The following is a 15,773-nucleotide window of genomic DNA, read 5'->3' as shown; positions in this document are numbered from 1 at the left end:
TCAGCCTCAATAAATGCTCCTGTCCATCCTGCCTTGACTCAAGACCAGACCTTTGTTAAAAATGTAGAGTGTGAGTTGATCAGTTTTATTAAGCTCAAGGCAAACAAGAGAGCTACGTACACCATAAATAAGAATAGAAATGACCTGAGAAAGGAGAGAAAACAAACTGCACACAGGTGGAAACAGTAATGAGGAGCTACATGAGAGGAGACAGGAGAGGGTGTAACCAGGAACAGGACACTGTGACTTCACTTTATATTAGAAGCTGCAAAAATAACCTTGTCATTTGTAAACTTAAGGCTTATATGTGTCTTACACAGTAATGTTAACATATTAATTAATGAAGAATTACTCTAAATATCTCATTAGTTCATGATTAATCAACAATGAATTAACAGCTAAAAAATGTCTTATAAACTGTCATTATTATAAAGTGTTGCTATTGATTATATTGTGCATATATGAATATAATTTAACCCCATTTTACCACTCGCCACTCAGTCCAAGAAATGGTTCAGTCTTTCTTCTAAAGCATCCATGTTTCTTTTTACAATTTGGAAAATGTTTCATATCTGCGGCAGAGTCACCGATATGCACACAAGGAGACCAAATAGGGCAAATAGCAACCATCAAATTCTTTTTCCCAATGTAAGGTGACTGTGACTACAGAAATGTGTATCTGGTGTTTGGTGAGAAACACTGAGTAATTCAGCCTGTAATTTTCTCAACATGGCTGATCCAGATGGTAATAAATCACTGTGGAGCGCCTATAAATAAGGAAGTACCCCAGGACACCATGTAAATCCCACCTAAACAAGGCTTTTCAATCAAATACATATAGACCAATCATTCTTTTTCACAGTGCAAACTACACAGTGGAAAAGAAACTGCAATGTGTCCATTTTTTTGTGGGACAAAATACTTTATAATGTCATTGCTTCAGCATAATCTCAGATTTGTTATGGTTTGATTAGGGTACAGTTCATATATCAGCTCAGATATTGTGAGTATTTATCTTATTCCTCAGGAACTCCTTTCCTCTGCGAGCCCAATGAGTTTAAGTGCCAGAACGGCCGCTGCGCCTTGAAACTCTGGCGCTGCGATGGAGACAACGACTGCCAAGACAACTCTGACGAGATGGATTGCCGTGAGTTAGACTGCCTTTATTTTTTTCGATCACTAGTTTTAGACTGATCACTTTGTAAAGAGTTACGCAGCCCTTTGTGATTTAGTCCTTCAGTAGTGTCCTCTGAAACACCTAAATTTGTTTTGCTCATGGAAAAAGTTTGTGGAAACAACTACATTTGCAGTGTCTGCAAAGATTTTCAGTCCAGACAGATCAAATTTTGCCTTTTGAATAAACTGGTTAATCATCTGAGTGAATATACATGTATAAATTATTGAGTTGCATGTGTCCAAAAGACACTTGAGTCCACATTGTGGATTTAGCCCTTTGTGTCTGTTTGTTTTTGTCTCTCTAATGTCTTCAATCCACATTGTGGAATGCTGTTCATAGACTTCAGTTCAGCATTCAACACCATCATCCCTCAGCAGCTGATTGGGAAACTGAGCCTGCTGGGCCTGAACACCTCCCTCTGTAAATGGGTCCTGGATTTTCTAACTGAGATACCTCAGTTAGTCAGGATCAGTAATAACATCTCCAGCACCACCATACTGGGCTCCACAACCGTCAGGGCTGTGTGCTTAGTCCACTGCTGTTCACTCTGCTGACTCACAACTGTACTGCAAAGTACAGCTCAAACCACATCATCAAGGTTGCTGATGACACGACTGTGGTGGGTCTGATCAGCAAGAATAATGAGTCAGCATACAGAGAGAAGGTGCAGCAGCTAACAGACTGGTGCGGAACCAACAACTTGCCTCTGAATGTGGACAAAACTAAGGAGATGGTTGTTGACTTCAGAAGAGTGCAAGGTGACCACCCCCCACTGAACATCACTGGCTCTGCTGTGGAAATCATCAGGAGCACCAAGTTCCTCAGTGTCCACATCACAGAGAACCTCAACTGGTCCCTCAACACCAACTCCATAGCCAAGCTTCTATTTCCTGCGGAGAACGAAGCAAGCTCATCTCCCCCCTCCCATTCTCGCCATGTTCTACAGGTGGACTTGGAGAGCATCTTGAGCGGCTACATCATTGCCTGGTTGGAGAATTGCACTGTCTCCGACTGCAAGACCCTACAGCGTATAGTGAAGACAGCTGAGAATCATCGGGGTCTCTCTCCCCTCCATCATGGACATCTACACCAAATACTGCATCCGCAAAGCCACCAGCATAGTGGACAACCCCATCCATCCCTCACACTGACTTTTCTCACTGCTGCCGTCTGGCAGAAGGTACCCCCTCACACACATACTCTACACTCACACACACACACACACACACACACACACACAGCCACACTCCTCTTTTGATGCTCTACTTGCACTATGTGGAACATTGCTGCTAAGACTGTGTGTACACTTTGTTTATTCTGCATATACTCACAGATAACAGCATGTTAAATATTCTTTGCACCTTATTCCACTACCTCATGTCCAGAAATGAGTGCTGTGTTGGCACTGCACTGTCCTGTCTGTTTACTTTGTCCAATGTCTGTTTTATCATATTTATTGTCTTGTTTCTAGTTTAATGTTTGCACACTTACGTGTGCACTGTCTTTTTTGTTCCATGTTGCACCTTGTTGTTCCTGGAGGAATGTAATTTCACTCCACTGTGTACTTGTACATAGATGGAATGACAATAAAAGCCTCTTGACTTGACTTGATGTCTTTTTACAGTTTTGACCAGTAAGATTTGGCAGTCCTGGTTATTGTACACTGAGGAGCCAAAACATTTTGACCACTCACAGATAAAGGAGATAGCGTTGAAATACTTCTTAACAACAGAGCATGTCAAGGTCTGGGATATATTAGCCTCTAAGCAAACAGTCAGTGCATGAAATGGGCATGCATGAAGACCTGAGCAACTTTTAGAAGGGCCAAATTATTATGGTCAGATGACTGGGTCAGTGCATCTCCAGAATGGCAAGGCTTGTGGAGTGCTCCTGGTCAGCAGTTATGTGTGCCTACCGACAGTGGTCGGAGGGAGATAAACCATGAATCGGTGACAAGATGTTGGGCGCCCAAGGCTCATTAATGCACAAGGGCAACAAAGACTGTCCTTCCTGGTCTGAACCAACAGAAGAACTTGAATTGCGATAGGCTGCATAGCTGCAGACTGATCAGCATGCCCATGCTAACCCCTGTCCACTACTGAAACTGAACCTTGGAGCAATGGAAGAAAGTCCTCCTGGTCTGATGAGTCCTGTTTTCTTTTATATCACATGGACGACTGAGTACATGTGCACTGTTTACTTGGGGAAGTGATGGCACCAGGATGCATCGGAGCAACGTTCTGCTGGGATACCCTGGGTCCAGGCATTTATGTGGATGTCGGTTTGACCCGTACTACCTTCCTAAATATCGTTAAGGACCAGGTACACCCCCCCTTCATGGTGAAGGTGTTCCCCTATGACAGTGGCCTCTTCCAGCAGGATAATGTGCACTACCACACTGCACACATTATTCAGGAATGGTTTGTGAAACATGATGAGGAGTTCAAGGTGTTGTCCTGGCTTCTAAATTCCCCAGATCTTAATCCGATAGAGGATCTGTGGGATGTGTTGAAACAAAAAGTCTTATCCCTGGCGGGTCCACCTTGCAACTTACTGGATCTAAAGGATCTTAGTGCCAGATATGGCAGGGCACCTACAAGGTCTTGTAGAGTTCATGCCTTGGCAGGTCAGAGCTGTTTTGGCAGCACACAGAGGTGTGATGTTTTTGTTTTTCATGATGTTTTGGCTGATCTGTGTATTTGCTGATGTGTAGTAAAAATTCTTTATCTGTTTGTAGCTTCTAAAAGGCCCGGGGACGCGTGTGCTCCAGAGCAGTTTTTGTGTCTGAGTGACCGTGCTTGCATTCCTGCCAGCTACCAGTGTGACGAGGAGCCTGACTGTGCTGACCGCTCAGATGAGTACGGCTGTGGTAAGGCACTGGCCTTAAGTCACCACTTACCGGTAGATGCTGTAATCTCAAAGAATACAATAGCCAAATATATCTGTCACACACCACCGGTTTGGGATCAAGAGGAGCTCTGAGTCTGAGTGGGTATAGGCCTTTGAGTTTGTGTGTGTGTGTGTGTGTGTGTGGGAGAGACAGTGAGAGAGTGTAGGTAACACTTTACAATAATGTTTGATAGTTAACAAGTAATTAATCAGGAACTAAGAAGAGATGAATAAGTAGTGCTGCAACACATAAGTAACTACTCTTAACTGCCAACGACTACTAGTTAACTACTACTAATGATTAGGGTAGTTCACTATTAACTAAACAATAACAAGCCAGTCTCTTTGAGAATTACTTAGTAACTATGGTTTCTTAGAGTAATTACTTATAAATTACTGATCAATTCAACATTAATTGCTCAATAGCTGAATCTTACAAGGCTCCGGGTGAACTGCTGTAGTGTACTCCAATACTTTTAGAAGTATTGGAGGAAGATTGACATACACTACATAGTGTGCAGTCTCTACAATATAAAATACAGGTATCCTCAAGAGATAGCGGGAGGCATCACACCACACTGCACTGACAGGTGTCCCTTCTGTGTTTGCTTTGATCAGAAACCTTATTCATCCTGTCAAACTGTATTGTAAAGTGTTTCCAGAGTGTGTATTTGTGGTTGTGAGTGTGCTGGGCAGCTGCTCATGGGAAAAGTATTGATTGTTCTTCTCATTATCTTTAAGCCCCTCCCACTGTGACCAGCCCCCCAGAAGAGTCTGTTACGGCAGTGCGGGGGCAGACGGTGAACTTCACTTGTACAGCTGTTGGCGTGCCCACCCCCATCATTACTTGGAGGCTTAAATGGGGACACATTCCAGTCAGTAGCAGGTACACTGTTAGATGACCTTGCCCTGTCTGACCCACATGGAAGACAGAATGACTTTCTAGTTCTGTTTGACTTCATTGTAGGGGTGCGGAAAAAAATCGATTCTTAGATGCATTGTGATGCGGACGTGAACGATTCTGAATCGATTCACAAATGTCAAAAATCGATTTTCTAAATATTTAATTTATAAAGTAATGTTGACGGGACGCAAAAGGCGGAACTTGGAAGTGCGGAATTGTAGCGCCCGGACAGTCTGTGGCGGCACATAACAAAAACACAACTGGATGAGCGAGAAATCCGACCGGCTCCCTCTGCATTAAAAGCCAGCTTGGGTCAGGAGTCACAACCCAAATGATAAGAAGAGCCATTTTGTCCTTTCAACAAAAATCAAACCACCTTGGGAGCCGCAACATTTATTTAATGTCCAGTATGTGTCAGTATGTGATAATTTCCTAGTTTAGGCTAAACAATATAAACGAGAGCGCACTTACTTTGCTCTGCTTTAAGCTATAGCCGCTTTCCTCCCCTTTCCGACAGGAAACGTTTATTCAAAACTAGAGCAACTAGAGCAAAATATCTCTCAGTGTTCGATTGTTTTACGAGGCTGAAGTCGCTTCTTAATCTGCAGCTTCTTGTTCAAATTTACCCGTTCCACCTTAAATTCTGACTGAGGTGCCGAATGTAAATGCGACACAATTCAAGGTGGAATGGGAAAATTCGAAAGAGAATCGACTTCATCTTCGCAACTATTTAGTGTTTGACAGTCTCTCGTTGCAGATTTAACGTACCAGGAAACCAACTGCGCTGCTTATAAATGTGAATAACGTATTGCTGCTATGTGACCTGCAGTCTGCACAGCAATTCTCAGTCGTTGCGAAACAGGGCTTTCGCTCTATGTTGCGCACATCCCTGTCTGCGTGGACATCCACTGTCAGTGGATCTTTTGTCACTGTTACTGTGCATTTTATCACAGATGAGTGGAAGCAGCATCTCGTGCTCTAAACAAAAGCAGTGAATGAGAGCCTTCCAGTTCACTTGCCACATCACTCCCATTTGATTTATTAATAAGAGATATTGGAAGTAAATTCATTATTGATCATTACAAATACTTTGCTTTAAAAGTACCAAGTCACTTTAAATAACAAAACTGAGTCACTTAGTCACTTTAAAATGTATATGGTCTCTATATTCTGTGTATATTCTGTGTATATTTTGTGTATATTTAATATATTTCAGTTGTTTTTTCTTGTATTTTTATTTTTACTTATTTACTTATTTTCTGTAGAGTGATTAGCTGAGCCTCACCACAAGCATTTCAATGCATAAATGTCCTGACATGTTGTGCAAATGACAAATAAACTTGAAACTTGAACTCGAAACTTGAGCTCACACAGTGAGAAAATAGAAATGCTGTACAGAAAAAAAAAGATGCATCGAGATGCATCGATAATCGTTTTATAATCGCATCGCAGCCCTCTGAATCGTAATCGAATCGTGAGGTGCCTAGAGATTCCCACCCCTACTTCATTGTGATATACAGTACCAGTCTACCATTCCATGATCTAAGACAGGGGTGCGCAACCTGAACTGAACAAAAAGACAAAATATTATACAAATAAATAATGTAAGTAGTTTCAATTTTTTTTTAAGTAAAAAAATATTTTTCCACACTTTCAAAGTTCAGTGTTGGAAGTTGGTTGCATTTTCTGCTTCTCTCTATTTAGGTAATCCCATCACACGGTAGGTAAAGGTGATGGGGTTAGGGTAACTAGGCCTGTATACACCTTGTATTAATATGTTTTTGGTGATCGGATCATGTTCTGCATAAAAAACAGATGTAGATACCCTCAGGGTGCCCTGTGAATGGATTACAGTCAGATCAGTCAAACACTGATGAAGGTAGTCAGAGACGGATCCTGACGCATTTAACATGTCACATAAGTGTAAACGGAATGCGCTTTCGCTATTCGTATACAATTACATGAGCGAGCAAAAGTAAAACGGAAACAATGTATGTGCTGACATGCTTTTTATGAGGGATGCACTTTAGGGAAGAGTGCAAATGGAATCCGGCCGAAGTTTATCCAGATATGATCCGCACATGAAACACATGTTAATGCAAGCTGTGAACAGTCTGTTTCTGGCAGGCCAAATCAAGCGCCCTCATGGGCCAACTTTGGCATGCAGGCCCATTTTGGGCAGCCCTGATCTAAAACCTTATGGTTCAGTCCTGAAGATTTACTTCCAAAACATACATTTTAAAAAACATTTCTTTAAATGCATACTCAAAAGTAGTTTTTATTTTGAACTGTAGAGAAACTGAGTTACATTTGGAAGATGTTGAACCACAACTGTTCGATCATTTAGCATTAAATCCAGCATCTGAGGTTAAATCTAGCTGTTCATTCATGTTGTCAGTGAATTCAATGAAGTGAGTAAAAAATTGTATTTCTTCATGGGATATATACTTACACAGCTGTATGTTATGTTTTTGCTGACTAATAAGTTAATATATTTTCTACAGAGACCTCACCTCTGCACATTTTGATGAACAGTTATTGTGTATTTGCTGAATTTAACACAAAAAAATAAAACATGAAAGGTGATCTGTACAAAAGTTATGGCACATACTTTTAGAATAAATAAATAGCCTTAAAGAGATGTTGTATGTATTTATTTATATTTACAAAATATCTTTACAAGCTAAAATTTATTAGGAACAGTATGAACTCTGTTTATCACAGTAGACTTTCAGTCCATGTCCCTGACTGAACAAGTTGGGCAAAAAGTTAATGAACGTTGCGTGTAAATTGTATTTTTTGTTGAACTGTTTCTTTAAAAGTACAGCTAACAGTGAAACTGTGAGGACATGGATGCATGGTCATTTTGTTACATGACTCTGCTCTGACAGCCCTTTGCTCATCTCTCTGTATGAGTAATAAACACCACGTGGGTCTAAATGAAATCTGGAGAGAGCATTCAGCATTTGGCATGGTTTAACTGAAGCATCTGTACAATTAGAACCAGACAGTGAAGATTTTTGGGCAGGAGTGCTCTGGAGTTGTCCCATCACTTCATCCCAAAAAAAGGAAACGCTCTTGGCCTGCTGCTTTGGGCTGATTATTTATTAACAGCCCTGCTTTATTTGTTCTCTAAAATGTCCTCACCTTGTTTATAATAACTCAAAGCCTTAAGGATTTCTGACACACTCCTAACCTCCATTCGCAGCTCTTTATTTTCCACATTCCTTGTCTGTGTTGCGTGATTGAAAAAATGCAGAGAGGAAAAAAAATCCTTCAGTGTTTCTGCTCTTCTGCAATCCAAATAAACAATCAGTCCAATTTCCAGCCACTGAGAAATGGCAGTTTTATTCCAGAAAAGATGTGGTTGGACAAACTGAGCCATGCGAGCAGATCCAAAACAGTGCCTCTCTCTTGTAGGATCTCGATGACCAGCGAGAATGGCCAGGGGACGTTGACCATCCGGAATGTGAAGGAGGGAGATCAGGGGGCGTACACCTGTGAAGCCATCAACGCTAAAGGCCTGGTGTTTGCGATTCCAGATGGAGTCTTGACCCTTTCTCATGTTCCAAGTACGCTACCACAATCCAACTCTTACACTAGCATCTTCACTTTCAGCCTTTAATCCTCAAAAGTCTAGAGTTATTATTGAGGTTTTACAATCCATTCCAGTTACATGACATAATTAATATATATATAACCTCTACTTACAAACACAAATATTCTACAGAATCCAAAGATTTGACAGGATTTGTATGCTTGCTTTAGTTATGAGTGAGAATTATTAAGTTGGCTTGAAAAAGCCAACTTACTGTTCTTCGTAATCTTCTTCTTATTATTATTCTACGCTCAAATTTTTCACGGCCCGCAGTTTTTGACCAACAACCACCAAATTTTGCACAAACGTTCCTCATATACGGGAATAGTGCGCTTGTGCTTTTTGGACCGATCCGACGTACGGTTTCTGGAAAATTAACGTTCAAAGCCGATATTTTTTCCCATAGGGAATGAATGGGCGGAATGTTGGCAGCATGCCAAACATGATGTCACAATGGCCACCTCTCTCACACACACATACAAACTCACGCACGGAGCGCTTAGTCTCACATGCTCTCAGCCTAATGCTCAGCAGTATCAGCACACATAATGATTTTTTAAGGTGGAACTGCTTTTAAGGTGGAATTGCACTTAGGAGCACTGAATTTTAAGGTGGAACGTCTTTTAAGGTAGCACTGAGTTTACACTGACACTGAAATTAAAGTGGAACTGCATTTAACAATCACTATATTTTAGTTGGAATAGAAATTAAGGTGGAATTATCATTCCACAGCATTACATTTAAGGTGGAACTGCTATTGACATATCACTAAATTTAAGGTGGAACACAATTTAAGTTGGAATTACCATTACATAGCATTAAATTTAAGGTGGAACTTCAATTAACATAGCAATAAATTCAACATGGCACAGAATTAAAATATCACTAAATTTATAATGGCACAGAATTTAAGGTGGAACTGCAATTACCATAGCACTAAATTTAAGGTGGCACAGAATTAAAGGTGGAACTGGAATTAACATAGTACCAAATTTAAGGTGGCACAGCATTTAAGGTGGAACTGGAATTAACATAGCACTAAATTTAAGGTGGCACAGAATTTAAGGTGGAACTTCTTTTAAGGTGGCACAGAATTTATGTTGGAACTGTCTTTAAGGTAGCACTGAAATTAAGGTGGCACAGAATTTACGGTGGAACTTCAATTAACATAGCACTAAATTTAAGGTGGAACTCTTCTTAAGGTGGCACTAAATTTAAGGTGGAACTGCAATTTACATAGCAGTAAATTAAGCTAGCACAGAATTTGAGGAGGAACTTTATTTAAGGTGGCACAGAATTTAAGGTGTAACTGCAATTACCATAGCACTAAATTTAAGGTTGCACAGAGTTTAAGGTGGAACTCTCTTTAAGGTAGCACTAAAATTAAGGTGGCACAGAATTTAAGGTGGAACGTTTTTTAAGGTGGCACTGAATTCAAGAAGGAACTGCAATTAACATAGCACTAAATCTAAGGCAGCACAGAATTTAAGGTGTAACTTAGTTTAACGTAGCACTAAATTTAAGGTTTAACTTGATTCACAGTAGCACCTTGCAACGAATTACCATCCCCGACAGATACTTCAGTTTCTGCTTAGCAACATTTTGGCAACATTTTAACAACTATCAACAGTTTTCAAATATTTTAACGTTTTAACGTAATTAACTGGCTTTTTCAAGCCAACTTAAAGTTCGTTCACAAACTTTCCCTTTCTAGTTTTATTTATTATTTCAGCATGCTTTTGTTACTGCTGGTAAGAAGTATGATTTCTAAGCATTAAAGCAGGACTGGAGGAAAACTGAGGACTCAGGACTAGTGGAAGAAACATCGTTAACCTTTCATATGCACTCATAATAGAAAATGTGGAAGACCTGAAGGGCCTTTTAAGAAAGTTCAAAGATCAGAGTGTTAAAGAAGGGACTTCAGCTCAATATGAAGAAGACTAATGTTATGACAACAGGAAAGGCCGCTAAATTTACCATTGATGGAGAAGATGTGGAATGGTGGACAGCCGTTGCCGACTCTGATCAAGATAATGAAGGATAGTGTAATGGTTTTTAAACAGTGACTGGGGAGAAAAATAAACTGATGTTTAAGAAAGACGTGGAGAGCATCATGATTTGAAACGTAGTATTGCATTGCATTCCAAGGCCTGCAGGACGTCTACACTGGAAAGGTCAAGTGCGTGTCAGGTCAAAACGTAAACAAACCACAGACCTTTCAAAAGAAGCTGCTTTACTGACAGAGCTGTCCAGCTCTGGTTTGGGCATGTCTTTAATAGAGCTTATAATGGGTTAGGTTTTATCTAGAGCTTACCACAGTGTGCTGTGTCAAGTCCAGCACAGCAAGGGGGGGCAGCAACGGTAGTGCTCATACCGGCCCTTCCACTCTCACTGCCACCCACTGCGCCAACCTCGCTGTCTTGAATGCTGCTCATGCACTCTGGGGCTATGTCTCCGCCACTGGTGACTGACCAGAGCCGGGCAATGGTCGTCTTCCAGTTGTGTGATGTGCCCACTCAGTGCATGAGCATGCTGATCGCAGTAAAGTTATCGACAAGGTTGTGGTAGCTTACGCAAAGAGGCATCTGTAGTCCACACTGCACTTGAACCACCACTCGTGGCTGCCACTGAACCTTTTCGCCAACGTCTGTCTACCTGCCAGCCCAGGCGTACGGCGTCGACCAGCATGACATCCTATTTCGTCACCGTCATTACGATCTATTGGCAGGCTATACTTCTTGCCGTCTGCCTTCAAGTTCTGACTTGCCTCATTCTCCTTCAGCCTACTGAGGGGTACTATTCCACTTCTGACACTAGTGTGGTATCAGTAGAATTAGAAACACAGGGTAGCCATGATCTGCTGCAAGAAGTGCTATTTATTGATCGCGCAGCAAGAAAAGGCAGAACTCAAAAGGCAGTGTCATTCACCTCATCCCAACATACCTGTCGTCACAACAGTGAACAGGTGGACCAGCAGAGAAATTGAAAAGCTACGGGCTGCTTTGAATCCACAAAATGGACAGTTTTTGAGGAGGTGACAGGTAAGATATACACCTAGACCAATATGACACCAGGACATTATACATCACTTTCTGTGAGGACAGCTGCATTTCAACTACACACAGGTGAAATACAGCAGTGATAAACAATGGCAGCATTCAGGAGTGGGGGCAGAATTCTCTATAAAGAGGCCAAATACAAGCTGGAGAAAGGCATTAAAGCAGCAAAGAAAAAATACTCAGAACAGCTGAAAAGCCACATTGCTACTAAAACCCAGCTTCAGATTGGAAAGGCCTTCAATATATCACCAGCTACAAGGTGAGAAAAATCCCCCTTCCACTGAATGACTACCAACTCACTAATGACTTGAATGAGTTTTCCTGCAGATTTGAATGTGCAAATGACAATTTTTAGTATTGCTCTCCTGCTCATCCCCCTGGCACTCTCACCTGTACCCCCTGCTCATCTCATTATCAATATGCAGGATGTCAACAGTGGACAAGTGGTGAGAAAAGCTCTAAGACTTATGAACTTAGTCTCTCCGTCTGCCCTAAAGCACTGCTCAGGTCCAGTAGCACCGATTCTCACAAACAAATCACTGGAGCATTAATGAACATTACAGGGCTAAATAACTACAGGCCAGTAACCCTGACCTCTGTAGTCACATAGGTCTTTGAACACCTGATCCTAGCCCACCTGAAGACCATTACAAACCCTCTGCTGGATCCTCTGCAGTGTGCATACAGAGCTTATAAGTTTGTTGATGATGCGCTTCATGCTACAGCATCTCAATAGGCCTGGAATCTATGCTAGATTTCTGTTTGTGGAATTCAGCGCCATAGTGCCAGAGCTGCTGCAGATCAGACTGTCCTAGCTGTCTGTGCCAGATCCCTTCTGCCGGTGGATTGCAGATTTCCACAAGGTTGTGTGCTTTCACCTCTTCTCTTCAGTCTCTATACCAACGACTCTTCAAGGAACCAGCTGTGAAGATCCTCATGTTTGGTGGATCATGGTGGTCAAGCAGCAGCAACCACCTGCTGCTGAACTCATAAAAGACTGCAGAGATGGTGGACTTCAGGCACAATCTATCCCTCCCTTAACATCAGTGATGATCTGTGGTTTCCACTGTAGAGTCAATCAAGTTCCTGGGAACAATCATATCCAGGAACTTGAAGTGGAAGTGCAAAAAGGTCTCCAAGACACCACAGTAGAGAATGTTCTTCCTGAGACAACTGAAGAACGTCATCCATAACCATCTGATGTTGTTTTTCCACCTCACAAGAACAAACCATATTCCAGCGCACGGAGTATGTGGAGAGAATCGAAGGATGTAGTCTACCAACACTTCAGGACATCTACAGCAGGGTGATGAAGTGTGCTAGCAAAATTACAGCTGACCCCTCTCATCCTGGACATCACCTCTTCCAGCCACTTCCCCCTGCTAGAAGATTCAGCGCCATCAAAACCAGTATAATCAGACCTGCTAACAGCTTTTTCCCTGCATAGCATATGGGATCAGACAATGTCAGAGGCTCTCAAAGCTATGTGACCATTACTGGAAAAATGAAAGTAGGGCTGAAAAGTGCCACATCTGGTATTTACCTCAAAAGCCCACCAATAATCAACAGCTCAGTCAAAATGTAAAATAATGCATGTTAACAAGAGCTGGGAAGTGAAAATGTGCAGGATTATGCCTCAGCTAGCTTTACATTGGCTATATATTCAGGATTAACATAAAAAGAGTGTAGTCTTGCCGTTTAATATTCTCAGCAGTCTGTCACACTTTGATTTTTATGTCAAAGAATTCTTACAGTCTTGAACCTTGGAATGATTGCATTTCTTTGCATTTTCATTTGTCATGTAAACGATGATTTAAACTTTTACACTATAAAGGTGTATATACAGTAAATAAAAGATCCATCTGTTGACATGCCATCTGTCAGCTACCCTCTATAGTACAAGTGTATCAGCTCCACACATACTACTATGTTAGTGTCACTGTTGACCAGATATTACTTGGGTAAGTCCATTCTCAACACAGCAGTAACATGATACCATGTGTGGAGCTGGTACAAGTGTATCAGGCACAGCAGTTCTGCTGGAGCTTTTATATGTGTTAGTGTCACTGCTAGTTCAGTCCACCACACAAAATGTCCAGCTAGCAGCTTTCTGAAATGAACCACTGATTAAGGGCTGAAGGAGGACCACCACAAATTATGCATTAACAGATGGGCTACAATCTGTAACTGTACACCACCAAGGTGGTGCAAGAAAGTAGGTATTTCTAATAAAGTGGCCACTAAGTGTGCCAGCAACATTCAGGAGCTGTTTGATACATGATTGTAGAATATTTGTTTTAAATACAATAGTTTTTTTTTTTGTTTTTTTTTGAAAACCTTACTGTTCCTAACATTAAAAACTGACTTTGAGATTAAAACATACTTATACTGGTCCAGGTTTTCACATCTGAGCTATCTTGTTGTCATTGACTACATCTTAGACTCTTACATCTAGACCACAAAGGCCTGACAGCTGCTAAAAAGTAATTGTTTAGTGCTGGCTTCTACATTACTCTCTTACAATTACACACTGGGTGCAGTGCTTATTAGAGACCCTTTAATTAGAATTATCTTTGGCTACAGTTAACAGAACAAATCCAGCTACAATAGTTGAATGGAATTGAAGAAGTGAAGAGTTTTGTCAGGAGGGTTTATAAGTATGTGTGTATGTATATACACACAAAGGGGTTGTACAATATATTTGTTGATTGTTATTCTATGTATGTTTTACCTGGAAACTCAAAAACAAAATTACTAAACATTTTCTGAAACACTATTTTGAAAATGTTCCATCATGATGCTGTTGTCTTCTCTTTTTAGGTTTTGAAAGCTGTAAGACAACTACACCATCACCCATCACAACCACCATCACCACAGTGGCAGTCCTGAGCTCTAAGTATATGTATATTGTGTATATATATATATATATATATATATATATATATATATATATATATAATATGTATATATTGTAATTTATTATAATTATAAAAGACTGGAAGTCTGGATAACATAAATGCTTCAGGTTAAAACCAACATCGATTGCAGAAAGAATGCTCTATAAATGTGTATATGATCACTGTTATATCAAATTCTCTTTATTAACTTTGATGAAGTTTCTTCATTTTTTATATTCTTACACTATTTGAAAACAGTACATTGTGTGAATATTTTATAATGAATGTAAATTATGGTACATTAATACACATTCAATTCAAGCATGTTTCTTACGTCTTCTACAAAGTTACCATTTGTAAGATGTTTCGGCAGTTTTGATAAATGAAGAATGTACAGTATAGTTTGTTAATGATATTACGAAGAAGATGATCAAATGTCTGTTTTTCTCAGGTCGTGGTCAGGAGTGCCGCTGTGGTATGACATTGTTCGCTGGACTCTCTTCACTATTATGATGGTCACCCCTGGTCTAGTGCACGTGTGCACACGGGCCAGAGCCAGTGGATAAGACTTACTCACAAACACCAAAAACACATCTGACTGTGGAAAAGACTTTGCTTTGCTTTCGTTTTTGACTTCGTGCTTTAGTTTGATGTCTGTGCCTTAATGTTATTGTGTCTTTTTAAACATGGTTTAATCCATAGATATACACACCTAGATGTTGGGTCCAGTCAGGCCCGTCAACAGCGCCACCATTTTAGGGCGGTCAACATCGCTGCTGGACTACATTCAGTACCATTACAGAGTGACAATTTAAGTAAGATACCGGCAAAAATGATAGTATTTTAAGAATATTGCACTCAGAAAGTGTGATAGGATTATATAACGGAGGGAACGCAGCGATCCACGCTCATGTTTGTGTGAAGCGTATTGTTTGTGTTATGTTTATGTGTAGATATGACCGTGTGGTTAATGAGGCACAGAGAATCTGTTGATGTGATTGTTTTTCCTCTGGTTTTATATTCATTTAATTGCATTATTTCAGTTAAGTCTATTCGTTGGATCTTAACTTGATGTAGTAGTTATATATTTACAATGATTGTTATTAGCTAGGTGAATTATAGCATTTCTTAATCCGTGTAGATATTCATAATAGATTAATGCTGGCACCTTCTTACACGAACCTTAAGTTAGCTTCCTATTCGCCAGCTTCTTGTTCCCATTCCACCTTAAATGGTGCAGTTTCAGGCA

General features: G+C 40.6%; 1 protein-coding gene across 1 annotated transcript; it reads left to right on the top strand.

Annotated features, from left to right (window-relative positions):
- Window positions 1-3,388: 3,388 nt before the first annotated feature.
- Window positions 3,389-15,226, top strand: LOC118822889 (hemicentin-2-like). The gene is made up of 6 exons (XM_036592216.1): window positions 3,389-3,803; window positions 3,915-4,046; window positions 4,808-4,952; window positions 8,391-8,542; window positions 14,448-14,523; window positions 14,976-15,226. Exons 1-6 carry the CDS (start codon window positions 3,389-3,391, stop codon window positions 15,088-15,090), a joined length of 1,035 nt encoding a protein of 344 aa, XP_036448109.1. The 3' UTR covers window positions 15,091-15,226.
- The last annotated feature ends 547 nt before the right edge of the window (window positions 15,227-15,773 follow it).

This window comes from Colossoma macropomum, unplaced genomic scaffold (assembly GCF_904425465.1).
Source record: "Colossoma macropomum unplaced genomic scaffold, Colossoma_macropomum, whole genome shotgun sequence".
In the NCBI taxonomy this organism is placed as follows: Eukaryota; Metazoa; Chordata; class Actinopteri; order Characiformes; family Serrasalmidae; genus Colossoma; species Colossoma macropomum.
The sequence above is the reverse complement of the archived record's forward strand: the minus strand, read 5'-3'. Positions and strand labels throughout refer to the sequence as shown.